Source organism: Trachemys scripta, chromosome 12 (assembly GCF_013100865.1).
Source record: "Trachemys scripta elegans isolate TJP31775 chromosome 12, CAS_Tse_1.0, whole genome shotgun sequence".
Classification (NCBI taxonomy): domain Eukaryota; kingdom Metazoa; phylum Chordata; order Testudines; family Emydidae; genus Trachemys; species Trachemys scripta.
The window spans coordinates 5,874,276-5,901,946 of NC_048309.1; the positions used below are offsets into that span (position 1 = coordinate 5,874,276).

The window sequence follows — 27,671 nt, forward strand, 5'->3', positions numbered from 1 at the left end:
AGGACGACGGTACAGTTAAGATTTGCCCTGTAATTAAACAAAAATTCCAGCAACACTTTCTCCTTGCAAGTGCAGGAGCTTTAAGTTTGAGGCCAAGAGGCCAGAGATAAGAGAATATTCTCTCCAAAGCTCATGAGTTCTACTCCAAAAAGGTGCCTGCGAGTGCTTTGCCCACTGAGGGGGGGAGATAAGAAACTTTGCACGCTGCTCTCATTCCTAGACTGGAAAAAAACTGTTGGCCATATGCTGGCACCTTTACTTAGTCCTTACATTGACTTCAAGGGGAGTTTTGATCAAGTGAGACTTTCAGATTTGGCCCTGTGAATTCCTTTTGTGCTGGCCCAAGAGGCAGTTTTATGAGGTCCAGCATTGTGCCCGGAGAGAATGAGAGCCCACCTTGGATGATGGGTGATGCTGCTGGGTAGAAGGTCCTCCTGTTTTTTGTTGATTAATACTTATGGGCACATGAGTGTCTGAAGACATCCATCAGGACTGCACTCCATTGGGCTCGGTGATGTGAATACAGGCACGCACGCACACCAATACACAAGGTCCCTACCCCAAAGAGCTTGCAATCTGAGAGGGGTAACGATACAATGGATGGGAGAAAGTATAATCCAATACTGGAATCCTTCCTGCCCCATCAAACTTTGCTTCATGGCACAAACAAGGTTTCACCAGCCCCATCTGTCCTGGGCTACTTTTTACATATAATGGAAAGGTAATTGTAATATAAACCTCAGCCATACCTGGCAGAGCATTAAAGGATCTGACAATAAACACGCCTTGTGTGTGTAAGCAAGGTCCATAGCCCGTCTATATCTGGTACAGGAGTACAGGACACTGCATGTCTCAAGTCCCATAAATTTTTCCCTAAGTACTGTTTGATGGTGGGAAGAATTATTTTAGTTGGTCCCTTTTATGTATTTCTCCAGCTACGCAATGGCACACCTGCCACGGCAGATGCTCTGGCTTTGGTCTTAACACATGTCCAAATATTTCCATCTTTTTTTCCTGTAGCCATCATTAAACGGCTGATTTCTTAGACCCGACAGAGGTGGGAGCTGAATGAGGTGAGATCAGCTCAGGAAGGGTATTCCACAAGTAAGGGGCAGCGTGAGGGGATGTGGAGAAGAGTCACTGGCAAAGCTGAGGAGGGGAGTGTGACAAGTGATGAGCAGCTCACAGCTACTTGGGAGATCCAGTTAGAGAATGGGGAACGAAGTACAGATATTCAGTACTCAGGCAGACCAGATAGACACTCGTGCTGGTAATGCTGGGCAGACACTCCACTTGTTTGTAATATTAATGGAGTGAGTGTGACTCAAAATGTCTTAGAACCATAATTTTGAAGTCACTCCTGAAAACTGGGTGAGAAGATACTAGGCTACATATCCTGCTCATTGTGAGAGCTAGAGCTGAACAAACCCCTCTGATCCAGTAATCTCCAAACTTTGTGGACATATGGATCATGAGGGAATCGTTGTGGTTGGTGCCTATCCCTATACCAAGCTGCATCAACGTGAAAAGGACCTGAGCTTAGTGCTCAGAACTATCTGGAACAAGAGTTCATTTTAGGTGAAGAAGCTACCCTTCATTAGCCACTATGTCTGAAAGTATGAAGGCCATGGCAAAGCCCTACTTAAGAACATTTCAGTCAGTACCTCTTTCCCCAGGATACCCATCTTTGCCTGGCTGTCCTGGGATACCGTCTTCTCCTCTTTCTCCTCTAGTACCAGCGATACCTGGAAGACCTGGTGGTCCAGGTCCTCCTGGCTTCAATGTGTCATCCCACACAGGAACTGGCTTCCTTGTATGTTCATGGATGAATGAGTCGAATTTCAACATATGAGCTGAGAAGGCAAGTCAGAAAATAAACTGCCTCATCTCCACTCCAGAGGAGATGCTGAGATGAGCAAAAGGCATCAGGTCAGAACCTCTGCTGGCACGAATGTAACCTGTGTGGATAAAATAAAGGGTCCAAGAGCCTTTCGGCCACCTTCAGGCCAAGCCCTAACCTTTTACCAGACTCAGGAAAGGTTCTGTAAGTTCTTCCAACCAAAGAAATAGTTGGAGTCCATCAAATGTGGAGCTATAGAGGACTTGGCTTAGGTTTGGAGCCAAGTCAGGGCCAGTATGTGGGTTGAGATCCAATAGTGCCAACAAATCTCAAAATATTGGCTGCATCTATACAAGACATCATTCCCCCTCCCCCCAAAAAACCTCTTCTGGTTCTGAATCCAAAACTGTCACTACATTTAGTTCCAAGGATTCAGATAAAACCCATCACCAAGCCCTCGAAATCTGAAGCCGTTTAGAAGTCAGGTCCTCGTTTTGGTCCATTTTTAGTTTCCCATATACAGTTCTGATGCCATAAGGTTATACACTGGTTACACCACTTACATAGCAGAGAGAAGGCAATACTGCCGCCAGTCTTAGAAGTGCAATGTACCTATCATCAGACCAGGCAAAGGGCAATTTGGGTTTGAAAAAAGTACTAGCTGGAAACTTCATTGAGTTTGCAAAACCACAATTAGGGGTGGTTCAGATCCACTTCTGTTTTGTCTGCACCCCGAAGTTCAGGGAGGGAGAGGGGAAGTAGGGTGGTAGATAAGTGAAAGTGGTTCCAGTTTTGGCTCATACCTATTTTACATAGATGGGAGTCAAACTATGGAAACTTTTGATATTACAGAACCGTTCCCTGGTTCTGGTTTTGTTTGCAAAACTCATATCAGGATGAATGATGTGGTCTTATTATATTCCGTGTATTCTGATGTTGCCCCATCTCTAAAAAACTTGATCTATAAATAAAAATCACCAGGTACTATGAAGTTGTCAGTCCAAACTGCAGAGATCATGCACGGAAGAGGAAGACTCCGCTGAGTCATGGTCTTGCTATCTGACCTTGGGAAAAGCACTAACTTGATCTCCCTGTGCGTCGGTCAACCCCAAGCAAATCTTGCTGACAACTCTTCATCCCAGGGAAAGCAAACACACAAATCCCTGGTGCATTCAAGGGGTGTTGCACTTGGTCCAAGCATCATCTGAGCTAAGCTTTCCAAGTTCCACCCACCCACCCAAAATCAAGCCTCCTGTTTTTCTCTGCTGTAGAAACTGAGGGATCAATTAATGGAACACCGGAGTGATTTTTCCTAAAAGAGTCAAGTTTCAATCCAAGCCTTTTCCTACCCTTGAAAGAAAAATCCAGTACAAGATGCCAGGCTGGACTGCTAAGTAATATTTCACAGGTCTTTGTTCTAATACAGCTTGGTGGTGGGGGGGAGGAGAAATGTTCAGTTTTGAGGGCCGGCCTGAGAGATTCCTACTCACTTTTAATGCTCATCGCTTCACAGGATCCGACTCTTAGGGTCTGATCCAAAGCCCACTGAAGTCAATGGAGGGCCTCCTGCCAATGGATTTTGGATCAGGTTCTTCATTATGTGGTAAAACGTCAAGCACTGTAGAAACACTACTGCCCAAGGAGACATGTGATACTCACTCTGAATCATCTGCTCACAAGCCTGACTAACCAGCTGGTAAATTGTGGCCAGGGATTGTGGTTCACCCTGAAGTAAAATTAAAAATAAATAAATACTTTTGAAATGAAGTGGATAGAATGTACGTTTCCTGATGGCACATTCTTACCATCAGCTTGAGCTATTGAGATATTCATCACCCTGAGGATATCTCTATTGATTCATCAATAGGCTTTGAAACAGTAACATCTTTAACTGGTAAATATCAATAATTTTGTTTTTCCCTGCACCCACAAGTTGACTAAATAAAGAACTCCAAGGAGAAAAAACTCACTTTCTCTCCTCTTTCCCCCTTTGGACCAGGCAGACCCTGTTGAGAAAATAGAGCAAAAAGAAACACTTTTTAAACTGGGAGGAGGTGAAAAATGGAAAATAAAAGGCCAATTTAATAAAAGCTGGTATTAGTACAGTACTTTGCTGTTGTGATTCTCAAGAGAACAGCCAGCGGTATGTTTACAAGCTAACTCCAAAATAAGGACCACATTTGCAGTGGATCTTTTCAGGTGCTCCTTCCAAAACTGTAGTCTCAGCCATTTGCATGCATAAAACCCCACAAAACGTGAATGCAGTTGCACAGGGAAAGCTGATCTGACAGCCCCATTCTTTGATATCTTATGGTTGTATATCACAGAATTATGCAAAATGCATGTACAAATGTCATTTTGTTTAGCCACAAACATGTGAACCAGTAAATACTGTGGCTGTAGTTAAGGATATATACACTCCCCCCCACAACAGAAGACCAAATTCATACGAATAATGGAGGATTTTTATTAAGGATAACAACAAATATGGAGCAACAGGAAAAGACTGATGCCAACAAAAAGACAGCATCAGAGCTGTGAAAACACTACAGATCTGCCTTTGATCCAAGGTAAGTTCTCCTCACATGCAAAGAGTTCTTCATCTGAGCTGAAGGGACAACTGCAAAGTTCAGATGTGGTCTAAGGCTTGCCCCAAAAGTTTGGTTCCATGGGATTGGTTCAGGCCCATCTCTAGTGATTTTTCTCTCCAGTCCAGGATCTTATGTAGGAAATTTTTGACCACTAGATTTTATTGAGCTCCGAATCCTGCAGAGGGCAATGCCTGCCATGAACAACTAGCCCTGAGTCTATTCAAGACATTTGTCAGCCAGGTCTTTGATGAATAGCTAAAGTCCCTTCCACCAGAAGAGATGGATCTGAACTAACACCCTCAGAGCTACACACATTCAAACTTTGAGGAAGTTCAGATGCAGAGCTGAACTTTGTAGCTGCAGCTCATTTCCATTTAGGACTCTGTCAGGTTCCATGCTTTCATCAGGCACTCCTGGAGTACCACAACACAAAAACAAAACAAAAAAACCCATACAGCCACTTACGGTGGGTCCAACATCACCTGGAGGTCCTCGCTCTCCACTACTGCCTCGGGAACCTGTTATTCCTTGGAAACCCTGAAGAGATTAAATTGTGAGATGCAGCTACAGCGAAGACCCAGGCAGCTGCCCGCTTTCTTCTTCTGCTACTTGAGGTTGACATCTCCCTATGTCTCCAAGGGCACCAGCAGAATCAGTTTAGAGGGCTCAGTTAAAGGCATTGTGCCCTTAAGGTTTATGTCAGTGCATCATCCAACCATGAAGACAATGTTAAAAGTATATCGTGTATGAGTCATGTTCACATCATTTACTATTACTGTCTCAATTATGGTCAGGAGAGCAGATGTGAGTTGTGCCCACGACCTGCAAGGTGGTTTTTACCCTTCAGTTTTTAGTTCTTTCATTCTGTATTGAGATTATTTTAGTCTTAGCCCAGAGCACATCTATTTTTGGACAGTTAATGCCTCTCTTTTACAGCTGAACTTCCCTCCAATGTGTAATTGCATCAATAATGAAGAATTGTTTAAAGGAAAAAAAAAACCTGCATGCTCTAGACATCTATCTGCTCCCCAGTTGTATTTCTGCAGTTGCCAGAATTGTATAAGAAAAGGGCCAGTTATTTTCTATATATTTGTAATTTTTCACCCACTGGATTCCAGTCAATAGTGATTGACAGCTATTTAGTGGCCATGGGGAAATGAGGTGGAGGTTTCAATGCAATTCCTAGTGCACAGGTGGCATCTTCGCTCTTGAAAGGCTGGTCTGGTGGTTCATGCTGGGACTCAGTGAATCTGGGTTCACTTCCCGGGTCTGCCATGTACTGCCTGAAGTTCTGTAGTAGGCCACTGAACCTCTCAATCCCTCAGCTCCTCATCTGTAAGGTGGGGACATAATACTTCACCACCACCCACGGTGTTGAGAGACACTCGACACTAATGTGATTGGAGCCTTATAAATACGTAGATAAACTCTAAGGCTGTCCTTGGTGAAACCGAAGCTAGGAATTTGTGCTTGGGAGCAGCTCAGGTCCCACTGGCCTGGGCAGAGCTGAGTGAGGAGATCTTGTCTGGCCTCATGCCCAGGTCCAGCTAGAGACTTCAGTCTAGCATCCTGTATGCCTTAAACTCATCCACCATTTAAGAAAGAGGAACAGTAGCCCGCTGGACTACCTAACCCTCTAGCAAAGCACATGTCCCTCTAGAGGCTGCCCACGAGCTAAGTCTACTACTGCTACCAGCTAACAGAGTTAGTCCTGAAGCTGAAGCGGTAGAGGTCTCTGCTGCAGTGCTGAACGTCCCAGGTTCTAACCCTGTGATGACCCACGCCAGAGGGTGGTTATATTGGCACCAGTGGAAAATACAGCAAGTCAGCAGGAAGTGAAAGTTATTGCTGATGACAAGCTTTGTACTGACAGTTTGTGCAAGCTCTTACCCTGGGTCCTGGTGGCCCCGGAGGCCCTGCTGTGCCTTCCAGTCCTCTCACCCCCTGCAAACCCAACAGTGTGTTAACAAGAGGGTCCTCACAGCATTGGTGAGAGCTGAGGGTGCAGTGATGTGATGCCTTACTCCAAAGGCTGTTTAGCCAGGGCTTATCAATGGAACATAACTGCCAAACACACAAGAACGTTGGTAACTTCTCAGCCACATAAATCTAGCTGAAGAATTTTGGGGCCAAATTTGAGATGTCTGGATCATCAATTCACCCATCCCTGCTGCCGCAGGCTTGCCCTGTGCTAGCAATATCAACCGTTGGGCGGAGAGTAGAGAAAACTGCAAATGCTGCCTCTCGACAGCAGAACGTCCATGCTTACTCCAAGATGCTGTGAGAAGAATAGGACCCCAGAGCTCTTTGCAAGGTAAGGTGCCATGGGGGAAATACCCAGAGAGTAAATCTCTAATCCACCATCTCAAGCCAATTCCTCCCCTCCCCCCATACACTTTGCCATGCACTTTTTACAAGAAGTGGTGCAGATACAGTCTGGCCAAAGTTTTCAAACCTGAGTGAGTAAAGTTAGGCACCCAAGTCCATATCTGCGCACCTAAAAGCAGGCCAATTTTCAGAGGTGAGGCGCAACCTCAGTTTCCCCCACACACATTAGGACCTGTGGGTGCTCAGCATCTCTGCAAATCAGGCCACATATGGAGTGTTAGGTTCCCAGGTTTGAAAATCTGCATCTGTGTGTTTTACCTTTGCACCCTGAATGCCATCTCTGCCTGGAGCTCCCTGGGCACCAGGAATACCCTAGAAAACAGAATTGCTGGTTAAGTCTGGCATCCAGCAATTACATCCCACCTCATATTTTTAAATGGTGGAGATAAAGGCAACCACCAAAAAGGACAATCAAGCACAGCAGAACAAAAAAGAAACAGAGCACTAAAATGTCAACAAAATTCCATTTTCAACCGGCTCTATTTTCCGGTATATGAAACTGAACCCTGCATCATTCACCATCATAAGGTCAGACTCCTCTTCTCTTTCCTCCCCTATGCCTTACATTTTAACAGCACCTTCCATAACAGGGAGTCCCGAAAGAATTTTACAGGCCCAACTGGATTTCCTGCCTCTTCTGCACTGGGGATACTTAGGAAGTGGTAGAGAAGAGGGGTGGAAGCCAGCCTGCTGGCTCTGCCATGCTTTACTGTTTGTCCATTGCCCAGTTTATTCTTTGGGGAAACAGGCCCAATAATACTTGCAAGGTTGGTGGGAGGCTGAACTGATTCATGTTTGCCACGCTCCTGTGTGGGCCCGGATGTGAACGCACGATAGCCGTGCAAGGCGTTCCTGCAGATTTCCTGCGTGGTGGAGATACGCTTTCAAAGTGGGGATTGCAATAATGACAGATAATTCCTTGGATTTCAGATGTTCAGGGGGAAAATAGGTAGTTCTTTGAGTCAAAGGAGTGATGTCGATTATATTACCTGCATGCCTGGGATTCCACTGTCTCCTTTCTCCCCTTTAATTCCTGGTGGCCCCTGGAATCAAAATGTCACAATAGAGTTGCATGTATTCTGCACCACCCCTTAAGTTGGGCAGAAGTCTATCTGTCCATGGCTACTCATCACTAATGGTCAGTTCAGCATGGCCAGGAACCCAATTACCTCCACATGCCCTTTGAGGTGATTTGTGCCCATAGGGATCCTTGCACACCTCCATATCTGACCCTTTTGCCTGGCATTTGCATGCAGGTTTGTGTGTATATACACACACATACGTGCAGGTGTATATTGCTTCTCTAACATTTGCCCATTGCTTCTCTAACCATGATGACTGTGCTACTGAAATTTTAATACTCCGTTGGACTCTTCAAGGGCTAGACTAGAAATCAGCTATCCACCGTGGCCAGTTTTTAAACCAGAATTTAGGATCTCGTCAACATTAGAAAAACTAGATATCCCTATAATAGCAACAGCGCAGCTGGTAGTAACAGCATTGTAAGCAGTGGTGTAGATAAGGCTCAGGTGTTTTTATCACCACATCCCTGTAACAAAACCAGACCCCCCCATACAGCCGTATCTTTCACACAGAGCAAAAGATGGGATAAAAGCAATGGGAGAGATCACGTACCACTGGACCCTGCACGGTGATTCCTTGGGAGCCTGGTGACCCTTGTTGTCCACCAGGACCCTCCGGTCCGGCTTGTCCAGGAGGACCTGGCTCACCCTAAAGCCAGTCAAAGAAATGAAACCAAATGTGGGGAGGAACACCAGCGACTTCGCCATGCATTGACTGCACCATACGACCAGTGTCAGCACAAAGCAGCTACTGGATGCAAAAGGAAGAGGCAAGGCCTGAAAGTGTCCAATACCCTCAGCTGTACAGCCCTTTGCCTTTGCAGTCCAAGGTTTTGAGGCCAGGGAAGTCAATGGCAAAACTCCCATTGGTTTCCAGGGAAGCAGGAGCAGCCCTGCCCTATAGCAAATTATTCTAGTGATTGGAGCTGGTCAAAAAATGGCGGGGGAGAAATTTCCGCAAAGACTTCACTGAAAACGGTGTCCATTTTTCAATGTCTTTTTCTGGCCAGCTCTATCAATGGTGCTGGCTTCTGTGCAGTTCATTTGAAAAAGGACAGCAGTGGCCGGGGTTGGGGGTTCCCTTGCTTCTTTACTGGATTCTCTCAGTCATGCTTTGTTGGGTAACACATAGCAAATGCTCTGGATGTGGATTTCAGTGCCTTCCCCACCCCCCAAATTCCAGGATGTTCAGATCCAGCCTTTTGTTTCGTACTTGTCTCTGCTCCTTTTCCGTAGAGACATACCCAGTTTCTGTGGCTCTTCCTGTACTACACACCTTTCCCAAGCATGCCGAGGCATGGGGTCAAATCAGCCACACATGGCAGGGAGAATAAGAGCACCACAAAACTGGGATGAACGTTTTCTGATGAAGTTGGGTTGTTTTCTTAGAAAGAAGCTTATTGGATCCATGTAGTTAATCAACACAACTAGGTGTCTGGAGAATTTTGGAGCAGGGATCATGTCTATATCACACAGCTCTGAGCACCCACATGGTGCTTAAATAACCATGTCATTTTCTATTCGATTACAGACATTTTCATTGTTCTGTTTCTTAAAATCTCTGGATTGCTGCGCTAAGTAGTAAGAAGGCTCAATCATTAATGTAGGGATGAATTCAGACCTGGGGTGAGTAAATGTAAGTCCATTGAAGTTAAGGGAGTTGCACTTTCTCACCCCAGGTCTGCGTATGACCTATAGGCATATAGCTGCCTGAAAGAAAATCAAAGTCGGAGTGCTGTTATTGCTCACCTTCGGCCCTGGTTCCCCTTGTACCCCTTGCGGTCCTCTTCTCCCAGGACTGCCCTGCCAAAGTGGGACAAAGCACAAGACTCTCTTGTTATTAATATTAAGTAATGTCTGTACTGAGGTAGCGCTTGGGAACCGCAGTGCAGCGCCCCGGTGCTAGATACTGTACCCACACATCAGAAGATGCTCCCTGCCCCTGAAGGACTTGCTAGAGGGGGATGTGACAAACAGAGCAGGAAGCAGCAGGTAACAGCGAGATACTAGTGAGTGTGAAAAGCAGCGGTCACTGCACACCTGCTGCCGGACCATCCGTCACAGCAGACTTCTAAGGAGAGATTTGAAGGGAGGACAATGAGGTGGCTTTGTGGATGCTTATTTCTTCCAGGCATGAGGAGCAGCACAGGAGAAAGCCTGAAGTTGCTTGGTTTTGTAACCGTAACAAATGGCTGCCGAAAGCGACATCGGTAGCAGTGGGGGTTGACTCGTTGTGGTTTTGCACTTCTATGGAAAATCTAGGACGGAAGCAACTTTTCTGCTCCATCTGCTTCATTCCAGAGCAGCGTGGGTGGCTCTGCGAATGCCGACATTGACACAAAGCAAAGAGTTCAGGTGAGAGGTGGCCCCCAAGAGGCTCTGAAGGCAGATCCGAATGAGGGCTCCACCCAATTTTGCAAGGACTCAGAGGCGGCGTTCTAGTGGAGCCCCATCTCTTGCTCACGCTCAGCTCAGCCCACACAGGAACTGCTATATGGCCCTAGGTAAGTCTGCCACAAATGCATTTTGAGAGGGCTGAACAGTAACAAGCGGGTAATAGTGGCATCCCTGTGGCAAGCTCCTTTCAGGTCAATGGTGTAAGAGAGATCAGAATCAGATCCTCCGTAGTTTAGCACATTCCATAAAAAGGACAGGTATTCAGTGGGACCATGGAAATGCAACTGAAGCATTCTGTGCTGGCACTGAGATTACACACTTGTTTTTCAAAGTGCTTCTCACGGCGTGATGCTGATTAATCTCTATTCCCGCTACTTGCAGCAAGCTGGGGATGGAACAGCAGCTCATACTTGTACAGACCCTAGAGCACACATTCTACTTTACATAAGCTCCAAATGAGCACGCTCACAGCAGGGAAGGGGAGTGTATCCAGGGAGACCTGGTTTAGCTGCACATCTGCATAACCACTGGATCTCAGAGGAATCTAATCTAGCATGTACAGGTGCTGTATGAACTATTGACGTTTTAATCTGATGGCTTTTGTTCGTCAATCTAAATAGCAGTGGATTTGGATTAAGCAAGTCTGACTAGGAGCTTGGCTAGAGGTTGTTTATGGGGTGCCCCAAAGGAGCCTATCCCTGTGCAGAAGGAGCTCATTAAGGAAGAGTGGATATGCATCCTTGCTCACTATGGAATCACTTTAGACATGTTAAGTGCAAATCGATCAGGGTTTCATGATGCATGAAGCATATGTGTCATAACTATATTCCCAATCACGTTGAAAGAAAACCCCTTACTCCCCTAAAGTGCATTGAAGAGACATTTAAATTAGAAGGCCGCATGAGCTCATAACAATGCAGGTAGCAGGTTATCACAGAATCACAGGACTGGAAGGGACCTCGACGGGTCTTCTAGTCCATCCCCTAGACTTGTGGCAGGACTAATTATCTAGACCATCCCTGGCAGGTGTTTGTCTAACCTGCTCTTAAAAATCTCCAATGCTGGAGATTCCACAACTTCCCTAGGCAATTTATGCCAGTGCTTAACCATCCTGACAGTTAGGAAGTTTTTCCTAATGTCCAACCTAAACCTCCCTTACCGCAATTTAAGCCCATTGCTTCTTGTCCTATCCTCAGCAGTTAAGAAGAACAATTTTTCTTCCTCCTCCTTGTAATAACCTTTTATGTACTTGAAAACTGTTATCATGTCCCTTCTCAAGCTTCTCTTCTCCAGACTAAACAAATGCAATTTTTTCAATCTTCCCTCATAGGTCATGTTTTCTAGACCTTTAATCATCTTTATTGCTCTTCTCTGGACTTTCTCCAATTTGTCCACATCCTTCCAAAATGTGATGCCCAGAACTGGACACAAAACTACAGTTGAGGCCTAATCAGCACAGAGTAGAGCATAAGAATAACTTCTTGTGTCTTGATTACAACACTCCTGCTAATACATCCCAGAATGATGTTCACTTTTTTTTGCAAGAGTGTTACACTGTGGACTCATATTTAGCTTGTTGTCCACTATGACCCCCAGATCCCTTTCTGCAGTACTCCATTCTTGGCAGTCATTTCCCATTTTGTATGTGTGCAACTGATTGTTCCTTCCTAAATGGAGTACTTTGCATTTGTCCTTATTGAATTTCATCCTATTTACTTCAGACCATTTCTCCAGTTTGTCCAGATCATTTTGAATTTTAATCCTATCCTCCAAAATACTTGCAATGCCTCCCAGCTTGGTATCATCCACAAACTTTGTAAGTGTACTCTCTCTGCCATTATCTAAATCATTGATGAAGATATTGAACAGAACCGGACCCAGATCTGATCCCTGCAGGACCCCACCCGTTATGCCCTTCCAGCATGACTGTGAACCACTGATAACTACTCTCTGGGAATGGTTTTCCAACCAGTTTTGCACCCACCTTATAGTAGCTTCATCTAGGTTGCATTTCCCTAGTTTGTTTATGAGAAGATCATGTGAGACAGTATCAAAAGCCTTACTAAAGTCAAGACATACCACGTCTACCGCTTCCCCCATCCACAAGGCTTGTTACCCTGTCAAAGAAAGCTATCAAGTTGGTTTGACACAATTTGTTTTTGACAAATGACATACTGTGATGAAGCAATGTGCTGTGTAATTAAAATTTCCATTGGAATTAACCACTAGTTATGAATTAACAAACTGTTGTTCCTTGTTAATGATGAAATTGACCTCACAGATGAATCCTAATATTTAAAAAGTGCCAGTCCTGTTTATTGGCGTCAAAAGGGCACATAGGCTTCTGCCCTGTCCCCGTGCTCCAGGAAGAAGTGACTCCACACTCAGTCGGGGCAGGCCATTTTCTCAGCCTTCGCAATTGTCCCTTCCCCCTACTCAGGGGCCTATCTACTCCCTACTGGGTTCCATACTACAGGCCACCTGTCTGAGAGTCCAACCCTGCTCCAGAGCTGCCCACAGGAGCCAGCCAGCTTCCTGTTGTCCTGTTCCCCAACCCCAGTGGTTTCCTATCAGGGTCTCCCTGCTGCTGGCAGCTTTCTCCTCCACTAGGCCACCTGCTGGCTTTTGTAAGTATTTGATCACCAGCTGCTCTCTCTCAGATGGGAGGGAGCTGATCCTTCACAGACGAGGCTGGGCCCAACTCCCCTTAAAGAGCAGGCCACCCTGTGACAGGATATTTATTATTAAAACATATTTATTTGACACAGAGAAAGATTTTTTCTACATTGTGAAAGATGCTCTGGGCTAGATTTCCAGCCCTCAGCTTCTTCATGCAAAAATTCCAATTGCACTCTGCAGGTGCAAATACCTGCTAGGTATTCCCATAGCTGCTCTCATTGTTTAAACAGTCCTGTGGGGAAATGTTAATATTTGCACCCAAAAAAAACCATTGCGGCAAGTTGGTGCATGCATTACACGTACACAGGGGGAGAGTAGGTACAGCCTTGGTTGTAAACATTCCCCTCTCTCTGTGTAATGTGCATTATGAAACACAGAATTTGTGGTAATTAATTTTTCTGCAGTGACTGAAAAACAGATAGGAATAACCAGAACTTCGGAGAGCTAGAGTCAATACACACTCCTCCTATGTTAAATCTTTATTGAATCCAGCCCTGAATACAGCTGGATTCAAGGTGGCCATGCCATGCCTTTTGCATTTCAAGCGTTCATACAGGGTTTCAGAGCTTCCTATCCAACAGATCTTTACAGACAGACAAAAAGGGAAGCCGGCCCTTCTCCTGTAAGAGGATTAGTACAGTAATGCTCTCTCTGCCCCCAGCTGTCACTGTCGCCTTGCAAGATAACTTATTTCGCTTTGGCAGTAGGAGAGGGAAAGGAAAGGAAAGGCCTGCCCAGGTTGAGATGGCTGCCTTGAGACATAAACATCGGCAGTTGTTATATTATTCAGCATTATAAAAATACAAATACCTATGCAGAGATGGGCTTGGACCACAATGCCTGCTCCGTGCACCCTTTGCTTTGTTGGCATTTGATATCTGGATTGATAAGTTTTGGCTTCATTGGACCTCTGATATTAAGGGGTCTTAAACCTCCCCCAAAAGTTGGGAAGTTCGGAGTTCAGGATATGGAAATCTGCCAGCATTTACTTGGTGTTCAGAACCAAGGGAAGAGAAACCCAGCTCTGCAAGTCAAAGTCATTGGGTCCAAGTAGAGCAGAGAAGGTCTCCACCTCCTTTAATCAGTTATATGATCTCATAAGAAATGATAAACATGGAGTCACATGCCATGCAGCATAGTTCATTGCTTAACTTCCTGTTTCTTTATGATGATGTTTCCCTTCTCTCCCTCTGTCCAGTGTCTGCCGAGATTGTGAGTTCATGGCAGGGACCTTGTCCTTTGCACATGGCTGTGAAATACCATGTGGGTGCCAGACAATACGAACATTTCTAGGAACAAATGTGAGAAGGCAAACTTACAGGGGGCCCTGGAGGACCTGGCAGGCCTGGGATACCTGAAGTGCAGGTGCAGGAAGGAGTCAAGGTAGGGCAGGTCTCTTCATTTCTCTGAAAGAAAGAAAGAAAATTATGGATAACCCTTTCAAAAACTCATACCATTTTCATGACTCAGGCACCTAAGTCTCATTGAAAGTAGGGCTGTCGATTAATCGCAGTTAACTCACACGATTAACTCAAAACAATTAATCGTGATTAATCGCAGTTTTAATTGCACAGTTAAACAATAGAATACCAATTGAAATTTATTAAATATGTTTGGATGTTCTTCTACATTTTCAAATATATTGATTTCAATTATAACACAGAATACAAAGTGTACAGTGCTCACTTTGTAATAAAAATAATAATATAAATATTTGCACTGTAAAAATGATAAACAAAAGAAATTGTATTTTTCAGTTCACCTCATACAAGCACTATAGGGCAATCTCTTTATTGTGAAGATGCAGTTTACAAATACAGATTTTTTTTTGTTACATAACTGCACTCCATAACAAAACAATGTAAAACTTCAGAGCCTGCAAGTCCACACAGTCCTCCTTCTTATTCAGCCAATTGCTAAGGCAAACAAGTTTGTTTACAGTTACAGGAGATAATGCTGCCCGCTTCTTATTTACAATGTCACCTGAAAGTGAGAACAGGCTTTCTTTTGCATGGCACTTTTGTAGCTGGCATTGCAAGATATTTACGTGCCAGATATGCTAAACATTCGTATGCCCCTTCATGCTTCAGCCATCATTCCAGGACATGCTTCCATGCTGATGACGCTTGTTAAAAAAACTAATGCGTTAATTAAATTTGTGTGTAGCGAAGCGACAACTCACCGGTGCAGCGCCTCCTGCTGGTAATCTGGGAATTAGCTCTTTTCCAGCGTTTGGCGTGCCCTCTGCAGGCCAGTGTCTCGCCTGCCGCTGGCCCCATGTCCCTCCCGGACCCCGGTGCCATTTACCTCGGGGTTCTGCCTCAGCAGTACTCCTATACTGTTGGTCTCCCCTCCCTGAGAAACCCCCAACCCTCTAAACCCGCCTTGCCTCAGTGGCTACTGCCAGTCATCATCTAGCCCCCGCTCACTGGGGTAGACTGCAGTCTGTAATGGCCACTTATCGTTGACAAGGGGTTAGGACTTGCTGCCTTTACCTATCCTCGGGCAGCCCCAATACCTTTTATAGGCCTTAAACAAGGCCTGCAGCCTGGGGGTTTACCAGGCTGGAGCTCCCCAGCTCCCTTGCCCTATTCCCCAGCCCTGCTCTATTTCAGATATTTCGCTCTCAGGCAGCTAGCCCTGCTCCCTCCAGGGCTAGAGTGAGACTCTTCCAGCTTCTGGCCCACAGCCCTCTTATCAGGGCCAGCTGGGCCCGGATTGGGCTGGTCACAGCTATGGCTGCCTCCCCAAACAGCCTAGCCTGGCTTTTTTTAACCCATTCTCCAGGAGTGGGGCAGCTGCCCCACTCCATTGTGACTGAATTCCTTGGGGGAGAATCATACGTCTCCTGCTCTGTTTTACCCGCATTCTGCCATATATTTCATGTTATAGCAATCTCGGAAGATGACCCAACACGTTGTTCATTTTAAGAACATCTTTACCACAGATTTGACAAAATGCAAAGAAGGTACCAATGTGAGCTTTCTAAAGATAGTTACAGCACTCGACCCAAGGTTTAAGAATCTGAAGTGCCTTCCAAAATCTGAAAGGGATTAGGTGTGGAGCATGCTTTCAGAAGTCTTAAAAGAGCAACACTCCGATGTGGAAACTACAGAACCCAAACCACCAAAAAAGAAAACCAACCTTCTGGTGATGGCATCTGACTCAGATGATGAAAATAAATGTGTCAGTCCACATTGCTTTGGATTATTATTGAGCAAAACCCATAATCAGCATGGACACATATCCCCTGGAATGGTGGTTGAAGCATGAAGGGACATATGAATCTCTAGTACATCTGGCACATAAATATCTTGTGACGCCAACTGCAACAGTGCCACATGAATACCAGTTCTCACTTTCAGGTGACATTGTAAACAAAAAGCAGGCAGCATTATCTCCCGCAAACGTAAACAAACTTGTTTGTCTAAGCAATTGGCTGAACAAGAAGTAGGACTGAGTGGACTCGTAGGCTCTAAAGTTTTCCATTGTTTTATTTTTAAATGCAGTTATTTTTTGTACATAATTCCATATTTGTAATTTCAACTTTCATGATAAAGAGATTCCACTACAGTACTTGTATTAAGTGAATTGAAAAATACTATTTCTTTTGGTTTTTACCATGTAAATATTTGTAATAAAAATAAATATAAAGTGAGCACTGTACACTATATTTGAAAATGTAGAAGACAGCCAAAAATATTTAAATAAATGGTATTCTATTATTGTTTAATAGCACGATAAATTGCGCGATTAATTTTTTTAATCACTTGATAGCCCTAATTGAATTTTAATGGTACTTAGCCTCCTAAGTCCCTTTTGAACATGGGACTTAGGCACTGCTGAAAATTTTACTTTATCATTCTAGTACTTAGCTGGATTACATTTCCCATGATGCACCATGGTCTCCCCTCTTGGTGATATGAGGCAGTGCTTCATGGGAGTCCAAGGGCCGTGGTGCATTATGGGAGATAAAGTCCAGCTGAGACACAATATTCAAATTGAAATATTTTGGTTTTCATCTGAAGTATTTCAGTTTTAAGCTCAAAACGAAAACATTTTTGGATTTTCAGCATTCATTTTTTCAGTGAAAATCAAAATTTTCTGCAGATAGCAGATGGTTTGTGTGAAACACTGTTTAATCAAAGACCCAATTTTCGATCAAAAAACAATTTCAAAAGGAAAATTTTCCAACCAGCCCAACATTTTATGGTCACTGAAATTTACAATAAATATATCCTGAGGAAAACAATCAATTGATCTACTCTTTTCTAAATATTTGCCCACAAAACAAACCACCTCTCAGTTCAAGAGCAATAATTTTTTTGTGTGCAGTAGAAGCCCACGAGCGGAAAGGAATAGCAGAGGAATGTTATAACTTCAACTGACAAATTCAGGATTTCCGGTTCACGGGAGAATTTGAAATATCAAAAGTTCCCACAAACTGGAAATCCCAAGAAAAAAAAAAAAAGTTTCAAAAACCTGACACACGGCACTTCCAAAACCAAATATACGTGCCAGAACCCTGGCACCTGCTTCGTAAAACTGACATTCTTGTCTGCTGAATGTCAATTTCAGGCAGTAGCTCTTGGCGGTCCCATGCAGGGCTATCCCAGGCCAGGGACCTTGGGGCTTTCAGATTCATGGGCCAGCGGGTCCCCAAAGCTATTTTCACCAATCATTTTAGGTTTGATGAATTGGCATTTTCCGATTAAGCTTCGTTTCATCAGAAAAATATCCAACCGGCTGGAGTTATAACTCAGAACTGAAGGTCAATAGCAGAGCTGTGTGACAGCGCTGGCTTGGTAGATCTGATTCAAGTCAGGAATTAGAGCTTCTCAAACATTTCCACCAGGGCACCTCTTACCTGCTGAAGCCAACAGGCATTTTATTATTAATTTCACTGGGACCAGACGCAGACTCACTTGGCCTTCGCTCTAGCTAGTTTTATCAGTTTCTCGGGAAAAAATAAAAGTTCATCTTTTGGCCCTACCAAAATTCTATTTAAAGTGTCATTTCCTTTGACAAACTCCCCAGTCTCATCCCAATGACCACATCGGTCATTCACATCTTACCAGTGCCGGGAGATCACAACATCTATCTTCCTCTGCCCATGAGCCGCTGCAAACAATCTGTAAAGACTGCAGCTGGAACTGTGGAGCAAAGAGAATTAGACGAGTCATGAGAAGAGTAACAAATGTGACAGGTGGGTTGGCTGTGCAACCTGCCATTTCCATAGCCATACATAATTATTCAACCCGCTGTTGGAGAAGAGAGGCCCCCTAACAAGAATTTAGGTGTAGAAAAAAGGATAGAACTGCACAGTTTTTTGTTTTTTTTAAATATAGTGCCTCCAGGTGTCCTGATGAACAGCAATTATGCAGGCTAATGCCCCAGTTATTGTATGTTCCCAACAATAGCTCACGCCAAGTCTTGTTAAGATGCCAATGAGAATAATAGCTCATCCTACTGCAAGCCGCAGAGTGGTCTGTCAGGAAGTTGTGTAAGTTCTTGGCCACTTCTGGCTGCAGTAGAATGTAAAAATAACCTTATGTAAGAGACTATCATGAGCTTTCTCCCCTTCCCCCTACCCACTGCCCATACAGACACATTCTTTCAGAGGCAATTGTACAAACCGCAGACACAAGGCAATGGATACAGAATTTAGAAGGGGTGGCTGGTCATTGGCCTGCATTACACGTCTCAGGCCTCTGAGGCCAGAGCCTTGCAAAGTGAACTCTGTAAGCTCATCCATGCTAACAAAACCTCAGTTTCTGATTTACTCGCATTTCAGCAGCAGCCCCTCCCAAAGCCCCAGGTAATTGGCTTCAGCACAAACCAAACTGTTAAAAGACAACTTTGCTCTGCTGCCACTCAAGAAAATGGTAGAAGAACAAAACCAGCAGATATTCCTGGGAGATGCATCCTCCCCCTCCAAATAAATCTGCCCTCCTTCTCAGCCTCTCCCTAGACTGCCAGATCTTTCCTTTTTGATTAGCAAAAGTGCAAATGCAGCATGAGACCAAAAAAAGAAAAAAAGGGGGAGGGGAGATATATTTAAAACCCACAATTTTTAAAAATGCCATTTTTACCAAATCAAATCTTTCCCCCCCAAGCATTTAATGATGAGTGAGCAGTGCGACTGGAGGAGTGGGATGTGCAGCATCTGGCTATAAAATGAGCCCCATACATCAAATGGCACTTAGAGATGTCTTAAATAAGGTTTGATGATAACCAGTAATGAGGCACTCTGTCTCCTCAAGGGCAGCAGAGCTGCAGAAGACATGAAACTTCGTTAGGCTTGAAGCATGACGGGAGTAGAGAAGGTCTGGGCTGTTCATTAGTAGCTCTTCAATGACTGGATCCAGCTAGCTAAGCTGCAAAAAGGAAAAACTGGGGTGGGATAGAGGATATTTTCCTCCAAGGCAGAGATCTGACAGGGCTGCTGTCAGTCTAAACCACCACAGTATTTCTTTGGCAAATAAAATTAGAGCTGCTTGAATCCTGCTTTGTTATGAATCTGTTCCCATATCGTACAGCTCATTCCTTTGATGGCATTTCTCCCGGTACGTTGCATGACTCCACTTCCTCCTGGTGTTAGCTGAGGCTGCCTGCAATACAGACGGGCCAGATTGCTTGTGCAATGCTGCCTTCGGGTGTGGAACACTGCAGTCAGCTGATCTGTTCTTATTTGCACCCCCTACATCTACGGTCAGAGTGCTGTGGAGCAGGCGCCTAATTTATCCTTGCCCGGCACCCTGTGTAATCATTCAAACCAGTGCAAATCATGCCCAGGAAACCAATGGGAGTCAGGTGCCAAAATACCTTTGAGGATCTGGACCAAGGGCCATAAAACACTCCCAGATCAGCTACTGGAGTGTTTCTACACTTATTTTGCAGCGGCGTAAATGGCAACATGAGGTATAAGGCAATGAAGAATCAGATTCAGGGTGGTTTTTGTCTCTGGTGCTTGCTTTTCCCATGGGTCAATCAGCCCGAGTCCATTGATCTTCAGGGCACGGCACAAAGCCAAGATTTTATTTTTTTCCTTTAGCTCTGGGGCAAAAGTGGCTGAGTCTGGTGTTGAGAGGGGGTTTTTGGTGACTGCTCTGAGTATTGTTTTACAGTCATTCAGGGACAATGCACTTTTGAGAATTTTAGACTAAATGAAACCCATCTGACTGTGTTGCCCCCGTGATTACTAGTATGTGGCTGCTGCCACTCCATGGGAGCGGATGTAGAAAGCCTTCTCTTTTAGAAGCAATCTAGTAACCCTCCTGCCTTTTTCAGCCAAATGCAACAGGATCGGTATGTCCTCAGGTTTCAAGACTATGCAGTATTAAAGCCCCGTGTAAGCTCCTCACCCACAGATCACGGTGCGAGCTGATGTGGCTGCGTGGCACACCCATGCTGTGCTACATCTCATCACAAACTCCCAAAGGTAGGAGGAGAGAATGCAAAACATTGCATTAAAAACGCTCATCAAATTTCCAAAGCTGCATAGGTTCAGAACACTTCCCTACTTCACAGGGGGGAACTCAACACAAGAGCAATGGGGAGACGGGACCGTAATTCTATTCTGATTTGTATCCCATCCAACCCTGAATTTAGACACAAGACTCCTCATTAACATTGATAAACCCTGGACTTACCGCTGCTGACCCACTCCTGGGTCCTCTGGTTCCTGTCAGTTTTCCTAGCATGATGAAGCCAGCTGTGGAGACGCTTCCCATAGCATTGATCAGTTTCTCTGCTATTTTCTTACAGTCCAAGTAGAGTTTGATCCTGAAACGGCTCACAGCTATGTGCACCTGGATAGCAATTAAAAATAGATGTGTCAGACCTCACCTGTTGGACAGAGGATTCTTTTTAATCATGTATCTGGCAGAGTTCATATCCACTTCGGCAAGCAAAGGCATCTTTTTTTGTGCATGTAATGATCACAAATAATATTGGGTGAAAGTCCTAGAGGGTGAACTCCTCTATGGACAATAATACCTTGTCCTAAGGGACATCAAAACCATTGGAGAATCAAAGTTTCAGATGACTTGGGGGGTGGAGGGGCTAGTCCAACCAGCACTGAAGTCTGCACTCAGGATCTCCTATTTTTAGCTCCCCTGACTATGAACAGGGGGCCAGTTTTACCAGGGAGAGCCAGCTCTGAGCAATCCTTGTGCGTGGAAGCCTTCAGCCCATAACAGTGTCAGTAAAGATGGCGAAAAGTGCTATGAGCTTCAGCACACTGTTTCTGTCAAAACAACAACAAACAGCCCACTTTATGCATTGAAGGGCTTTGGAGCACAGGACTTTTGGCTTCCTCTAGGCCAGCTCTTGGGATGGAGAAAAGGGACGCAGGATGGGGCTGAGAGCTGGAGCACAGTTCCTGTACAGTCAAACCCTGAAAGACATACATGAGCTCGGGATAACCAAGAGTTTGAGTAAACGGAGATACAGTTAATCAGACTTTGCCTACACCTAAAGAGCCAAAGGAACCCACTGTTGGATGTCAACCCTCTTCTGGAGAAGCCATTCCTGGAGTTCTGATGTGAAGTAGATCAGCCTCCATAATTAGTTTAGTCCGTGGGCTGTCTACTGGCACAGTTGTTAAGTAGAGCAGGGCAATTTTTTTTTTTGGCAAATAGTAAGTTTGCTGAAAAATGCATTTTTTCAAAACTCCTCAACTATTCATGAATTTGGGTAGAATTCAGCAAAGAGTTTTAGCTTGGAAAAAAAATAAAAAAGGTTTAATCATTTTGTTTTGACATTTCTGAAACAAAATGTTTTGACATTTTGAAATGAAATAGTGTTTTGTTTTGAAATATAGCTAATTTACAACCCAAAAAAAAAAAGTGAGAAAACACCCCCAAAATTATCTGAAACAAAATGAAAAGTCCCCAAAATTGTTCTGTCTGACTCAAATCAAACAAAAAAATTCTGTTTCAGCTGGAACCAAACTACCTTCCCTCCCCCTGTCCCCCCATCAAAGTTTTCAGTTTGACTCCCAAACCAAAAAGTCCATTATTTTCTCAGGTCTAGTTGTAAGGTGCTAATTTGGGTGGAGGGTTTTAATTTCTAAATTTAAAAAAAAAAAAAAAAAAGTTGGGACAATTTTAATGAAAATTTCAAAAAAAAAAAAAAAATGTTCCCTGATTTTCAGTCAAACAAGTTAACATTTTCTAAGTTTTTGAATTTCAAATAATTAATTAATTAATTAAATAGAGGGGTGCAGGGAATTATTATTTTTTCCCTCCCAGCCAGTTACACTGTCATTAGCAACCTGGTCCAGATTTGAAGTGGTTAACTAGTGGTGAAAGAATACCCCATTAGCAGTCCCTAAGCTATGTTATGAAAGGCCTCTGCTTTAACACAAAGATCTCTCTTTCTGCCCCACATGAAAATGCAGGGCTTTTCTTTTATAATCTTCTAGTGCTGTTCTCGGTCTCACAGTTATTATTCTGTTTGGAAAGTGGTTATTAACAGCAAATACAAAAAGGATGTTTGGTACAGATGGGAAAAAAAGAATGTGTTTTTCTCTTAAATATTTAACACAAAACTAAACAAAAACACTTAAAGGTGATAATGTATGCAGGATATTTAAGGTAATAGGCAGTATAGAGTATACTGATCGATGGATGGGACGTGAAATCCCCACTGTGTTAGTCGTTGCTTTAAAGCACCATGAAAGGCGTTTTTGGAAGCCTACTTCACTGTAGCTTTCAGTGAGACTGAAATCCCTGCCTTCATCATGACAAACACTGTACATGACAGGCATGGCACTTCTGAGTGATTCTACCTGCCATTGGGGGTCTGCTCAGGGGGTTGGAAGGCACACAGCTTTAGCCACCTGAGAAGTCCGTAAAGGTTCAAAATGGACTGCCTGTCTCCACTCACAATTAGGAACGAATCCATGTTGAAATTAAAAATCTTAATCTAGATGGGACATACACCATAGTTGAGGGAGGCAGAGTGGTCCAGCCGAGGACTTGAGTGACCTGGATTGAATTCCCTGCTCTGCCAGAGATGGCCTGTGTGACCCTGGGCAACTCAATTTGCCTCTGTTTCCCATATGTAAAAGGCGGATAGTGGAACTGCCCTCACATTACTCTTGTGAGTGAGAATAAATACTTGAAAAATGGTGAGGCACTCAGATAATATGGTGATGGTGGCCATATAAGTACCTAAAATGGATATATAGACTAGTTAGATCTGCAGCTTTTGTTGACTCCATGACTGGAAGAGGACTCAGTTGTGAAGTTTGGAGCCAGAAACGAATGTACTCATAGATCAGGGTGTTTGGATTTGGGGCTTGATTGTCAGTCCATCTCAATTCTCTCTCTCTCTCTCTCTCTCATTGTGCAGCTTCTTTGTCAAATTAAAAAAGACAAACAAGACCTGCTAGCGTTTTAGACCTAGCAATGAAGACTGTGACAGATTGCCTTTAATATGACAATAACTCATATATAAGACAGAGAAAAACAAAGTTCAGAGGGAACTAAAAGGCAAAAAGCAAGCCCTGCCTCTTTAAACTAAAGCAGACCAAGTTGGATTTATGTTGACACCTCCAGCCAAGATCATTAATATTCCAAAGCCTGGTCATAAGCTAGAAGAAAGGGCAGAGAGAGATGCTTATAGGAGTAATAAGGTAGGCCGAGGAAGGACTGTGTGGAGACACCTTCAAATGAGCTTTTCAAGTTTTGGAAGGTGCAGTAAAACCAGGACTTAATCAGCGTCTCCAGTGCAGCAGCTACTTTAGGAAAAATATGAGACAGAATAATATTGTCCCGCAGTGTCTCTACACGGGGGACCACTGTGTGAGGGGCCTCGAGGATGGTAATAAGCCAGGCACATGAAAGAAACTTGAAAAGCATAGCCGTGCAAGGAGCCAGGTTGGATGGCAGTCACCTGCAGGGCAGAGGCGATCTCGCTGACAAACTGCCCAAGGTGAGGGGCCAAGGAGAAAGAGGATGAGTTCTTTGTGAATGTGACATGGCTTCTTTTCCACAATGATCTGAACTGCACTTACCTAGCTGAGATCTTGCCAGGCAGAGCCCACGCTGTGCTACGCAAACCCTTCCTTTTACTCCCTCTTGAATACACTGGGCTTTTAATGAGAATGTTCAAGGCTTGCATTGTGTCAAGGTAAAGTCACTGTGGAAGGTCCTGGGAGGGAAGACACTCTTCCGACCTCTTGCAAGAAGCATTCAAGAATAAAACACTACCTGCTCTGGATGAGGCAAACCCCTAAGGAGTGCCTGCTGCCTAGATACAGGCTGTGGGGAGTGCAATAGAAAAAAAGAACATTCTGTCTTTACAAGGTGAGAAATTATAGTGCCCCAGTTCTCCATTTCCGCCTCATTTCTCCCTGTCTCCAAATCCCCCTCATCTATCTTGTGTTGACCCATCTATCTTTAACCGTCCTCCTCTCCAGCCTCCAGAACACAGAGTTACTTCTCTTCCTGAAATCTTGTTACAACCACCCCCTCCTATTCAGGTTAGGACTGATCTCGGCAAAAGTGTTTTATGGATCATGTATGAAGGATGCGCCACAAAAACCCATTGTTTTCCACTGCTTTGTAACATTGTTGTCCCAAATCAAAAGGCAAAAAACAGCCTCATTTCTAACAACCTCTGACAAATCTGCCAAGTGCTCTCAACTTTGCACTTAAAAAATGATTGCTTCTGGCACTTCAGCTGGGAATAATACCACCACCTCGTTCTTATCTAGTGCTGTTCATCTTTAGAGATCAAAGCACTTGAGAATGGAGGTCAATATCATGATCCCCATTTTTACAGATGGGGAAATTGAGGCACAGGAAGGGATGAGACATGCCCAAGGTCACCCAGCAAGTCAGTGGCAGAGCTGGGAATTGGACCAAAGTCTTCTGGGTCCTAGACCTGTGCATATCCACTGGCTATATTGCCTTAGAATGTGCTCCATGGCAACTCACCTTTTTATGGGTTAGTAGAGTGAATAGCTGTGCCCATCTGACAAACTGTGGGTCTATCACATACCCAATTGCCTTACTTCAGTTCCTTCCTGTTTCCTACATTTCCCTTTTTAATTCTTACTCTTATATGAGGAAGAAAGTGATGGGTATGGAAGAGAAACCGGTGTCTCTAGTTAGAGTCAGGAATAGAGCAGACAGCCACTGGGCAAGATCCCCTTGCACTGCTATGCCAGGGCACCTACACCCTGACCTGTAACCCCATGCTAGCCTAGCTTGTCCAGCCCTTTCACAGCTTATCCCATGTCCCCCACAAACACCTACTATTAGGCATATCCACCTGAACCCCAGTTCATACTACAATCAGCCATTCCCAGTCCTTTGCCTCTCGTGAGTAGACGATTCCCTCTGCTAAACTGAGTGGTGATTTTATGGTGTGCATCAGGACCAGACAAAGACTCGCAAATTCTTTTGCACTTAGACCGCGATTCTGCATAGACATAAACATACATTTAACTTTAAGGCCAATAGGCCAGAAGTAGTCTCACTGACTTCAAAGGAACTATTTAAAAGCTTAAATCTTCGCATGGCTGGGACCAGAGGTGGCATTTCAACTATATATCCAGAGAAAAAAGAATCGTGCAATTACATAAGTATGATGCTATGCACCACTGGAACTACCACACTGCATCATAAATGGACAGGTATACACTCCAATAAACAGATCAGTTGAGAGAGACATATCGGGGCAATATTAAAATCAAAGTGAGTGAACTGAATGAACTACTATGTTAGCTCTTCTAATACATCATTTATGGAGAAAAATACATATTTTTCACAGGGTGGTTATATCTTTGCTAAAGCATTTTTATGAAAATATATAAAATATTTATACTGTACAAAACTGGCAAAAATTTCATATTTAAAAAGGAAGTGCATGATTCAACATACATTATATATATTTCACTACTGTAGCATTTCATGTTTCCACCAAATATTGCATTTTAAATATGTCAATTAGCCAAGTTTGTAATGTGTGGATATATTTCATATACTCAGATGTATTTTAAGTACATCTAACTATGTAATGCATTTTAAGAAATAATACTTGGAAAATATGTATTTTTCATATGGGATGACTCAAAATTCCTTACAATTGCAAATCAACACAAACAGGTTGGCCAATTTGCTAATGACTTTTTAAAGAACATTCTTATAACCACTCTTCAGTACAAATAATATATATTGAGTGCATTTTTTCTCAGCCTGCCCTTGTGAGATAATGGTTTAAGTTACTCCATCCCTTGATAAGGACCTTATGAAAGCTCCCATAAAATATCTTCTTCACTTCCTGTTGGTCAAAGGTGACTTCCTGTAAATCAGCCTTGTAGTCATGATTGAAATAGGTCAAGGATTTCTTACTGGCTACAGGGGGAAAATAGGACAAATAAGAACTTAGAATTAAAACAGAATGTGATTTCACCTACAGCATGTTGAAAAAATATATAAGCTTAAACATACTAAAACATTTAATACTTGTCAAGCTATAAAAGCACAAAAACAGAAAATAATGGTCAAAGTGAAGAATACATTGCAAAATGGAATAAATAAAATTCGAGTTTTTAGTGGGTTTTTAACTATACAGAAAAATATTTGCATGTGTTATTTCAATAGCTTCTGTAACGTTCATGCTGGACATTGGCAAGTTTCAATAATAAAATTGTCCAACTGGAGTATAGAAGTTGGTTCTGTTACTCTTTCAAATACCTGAATCTGATCTATACTACATGAAACCTTACAGTCAAGTATAACCCCGAGGAGTGGCTGGAAGTCCTCATCTGTTAGCTGCCACACGGCAAAGGGCTCTTTGGGAGTCTCTGGGAGGAGCCGGAGGAGGATGCTGATGGTGTGCGCAGACGGAATCCCAGAGAGAAGCACTTCACTGGAATGAGACAAGCAGAAGTCAGCTCAGTGACTAATGATTATGAATGCCAGGGGGCTTATATTCTACCTTCCTGACAACCAGAACAGTGCTGAGATACAGACAGAGTGGTGTTACCGAGGGATGATGGCCTGAGTGAGGCTCATTTGTGGGCCAGATCCTCTGCTGCTGTAACTCGGCTGAAGTTGAAGGAGTTACCCCAGTAGAGAATGTGCTCCGTATTTTGTACATTCATCTTGGGTTTTAAAAACACATGTAGAATTCTGCATGTGCAGGGCATCCCTGTGACCTTATCGTAGCGTCACAAGGGAGGTCCAGGTCCAGCCATCATGGTCAATCTGTCACTCCCTGGGTTGGGGCAGGGAATGCTGAAGAGACAGTGAATGCAGTCTTGCATCATTCAAGAGAGACATTTCTGGTAGCTTATCGAGCTACTTTGATGGGCTCTGAAAGAGTTCTATCCAAAACTTCTTGTCAAGAAGAATGAATGGTGGCTGTGATGGATGGGGTAGAAAACTAGGGGAAGATTTTCAGGCCTTGACAGAGGTACTTAGAAGTCCCTTGCAAAAAGACACATGAGCCATACTAAGATCCCTTGTGAAATTTGGGACTCAAAAATGAAACCCGTGAGCGGACACGTAACAAGTCCAGCCATGGATTCCTGAGAAAGTCTGGCTTTCTCTTCTAGGCTTCTGTTCCAAACTTGTTACAAAGCACTTACTGCATGCAAATGTCACTCAAAAGGCATAGGTCAAAACTGAATGAAGAAAGCAAAATTAGCTATGTTGCAGATACATTCGTAATCTG

At 43.8% G+C, this 27,671-nt stretch overlaps 1 protein-coding gene across 4 annotated transcripts in view; it reads right to left on the reverse strand.

Moving 5' to 3' along the window:
* Positions 1 to 27,671, reverse strand: part of COL20A1 (collagen type XX alpha 1 chain) — a 100,956-nt gene that overhangs the window by 6,777 nt on the left and 66,508 nt on the right. For 2 of the 4 annotated variants that reach the window (XM_034787768.1, XM_034787770.1), the window contains 14 exons: positions 26,722 to 26,864; positions 26,238 to 26,347; positions 20,630 to 20,788; positions 18,053 to 18,130; positions 14,297 to 14,383; positions 9,651 to 9,704; positions 8,455 to 8,550; positions 7,809 to 7,862; positions 7,078 to 7,131; positions 6,322 to 6,375; positions 4,897 to 4,968; positions 3,811 to 3,846; positions 3,500 to 3,566; positions 1,665 to 1,853 (listed from right to left, as the gene is read on the reverse strand). In XM_034787768.1, coding sequence (XP_034643659.1) covers positions 1,665 to 1,853; positions 3,500 to 3,566; positions 3,811 to 3,846; positions 4,897 to 4,968; positions 6,322 to 6,375; positions 7,078 to 7,131; positions 7,809 to 7,862; positions 8,455 to 8,550; positions 9,651 to 9,704; positions 14,297 to 14,383; positions 18,053 to 18,130; positions 20,630 to 20,788; positions 26,238 to 26,347; positions 26,722 to 26,864 — 1,253 coding nt within the window. The remainder of the gene's footprint in view (positions 1 to 1,664; positions 1,854 to 3,499; positions 3,567 to 3,810; positions 3,847 to 4,896; positions 4,969 to 6,321; positions 6,376 to 7,077; positions 7,132 to 7,808; positions 7,863 to 8,454; positions 8,551 to 9,650; positions 9,705 to 14,296; positions 14,384 to 18,052; positions 18,131 to 20,629; positions 20,789 to 26,237; positions 26,348 to 26,721; positions 26,865 to 27,671) is intronic. The other 2 variants (XM_034787771.1, XM_034787772.1) reach the window with 2 other exon arrangements.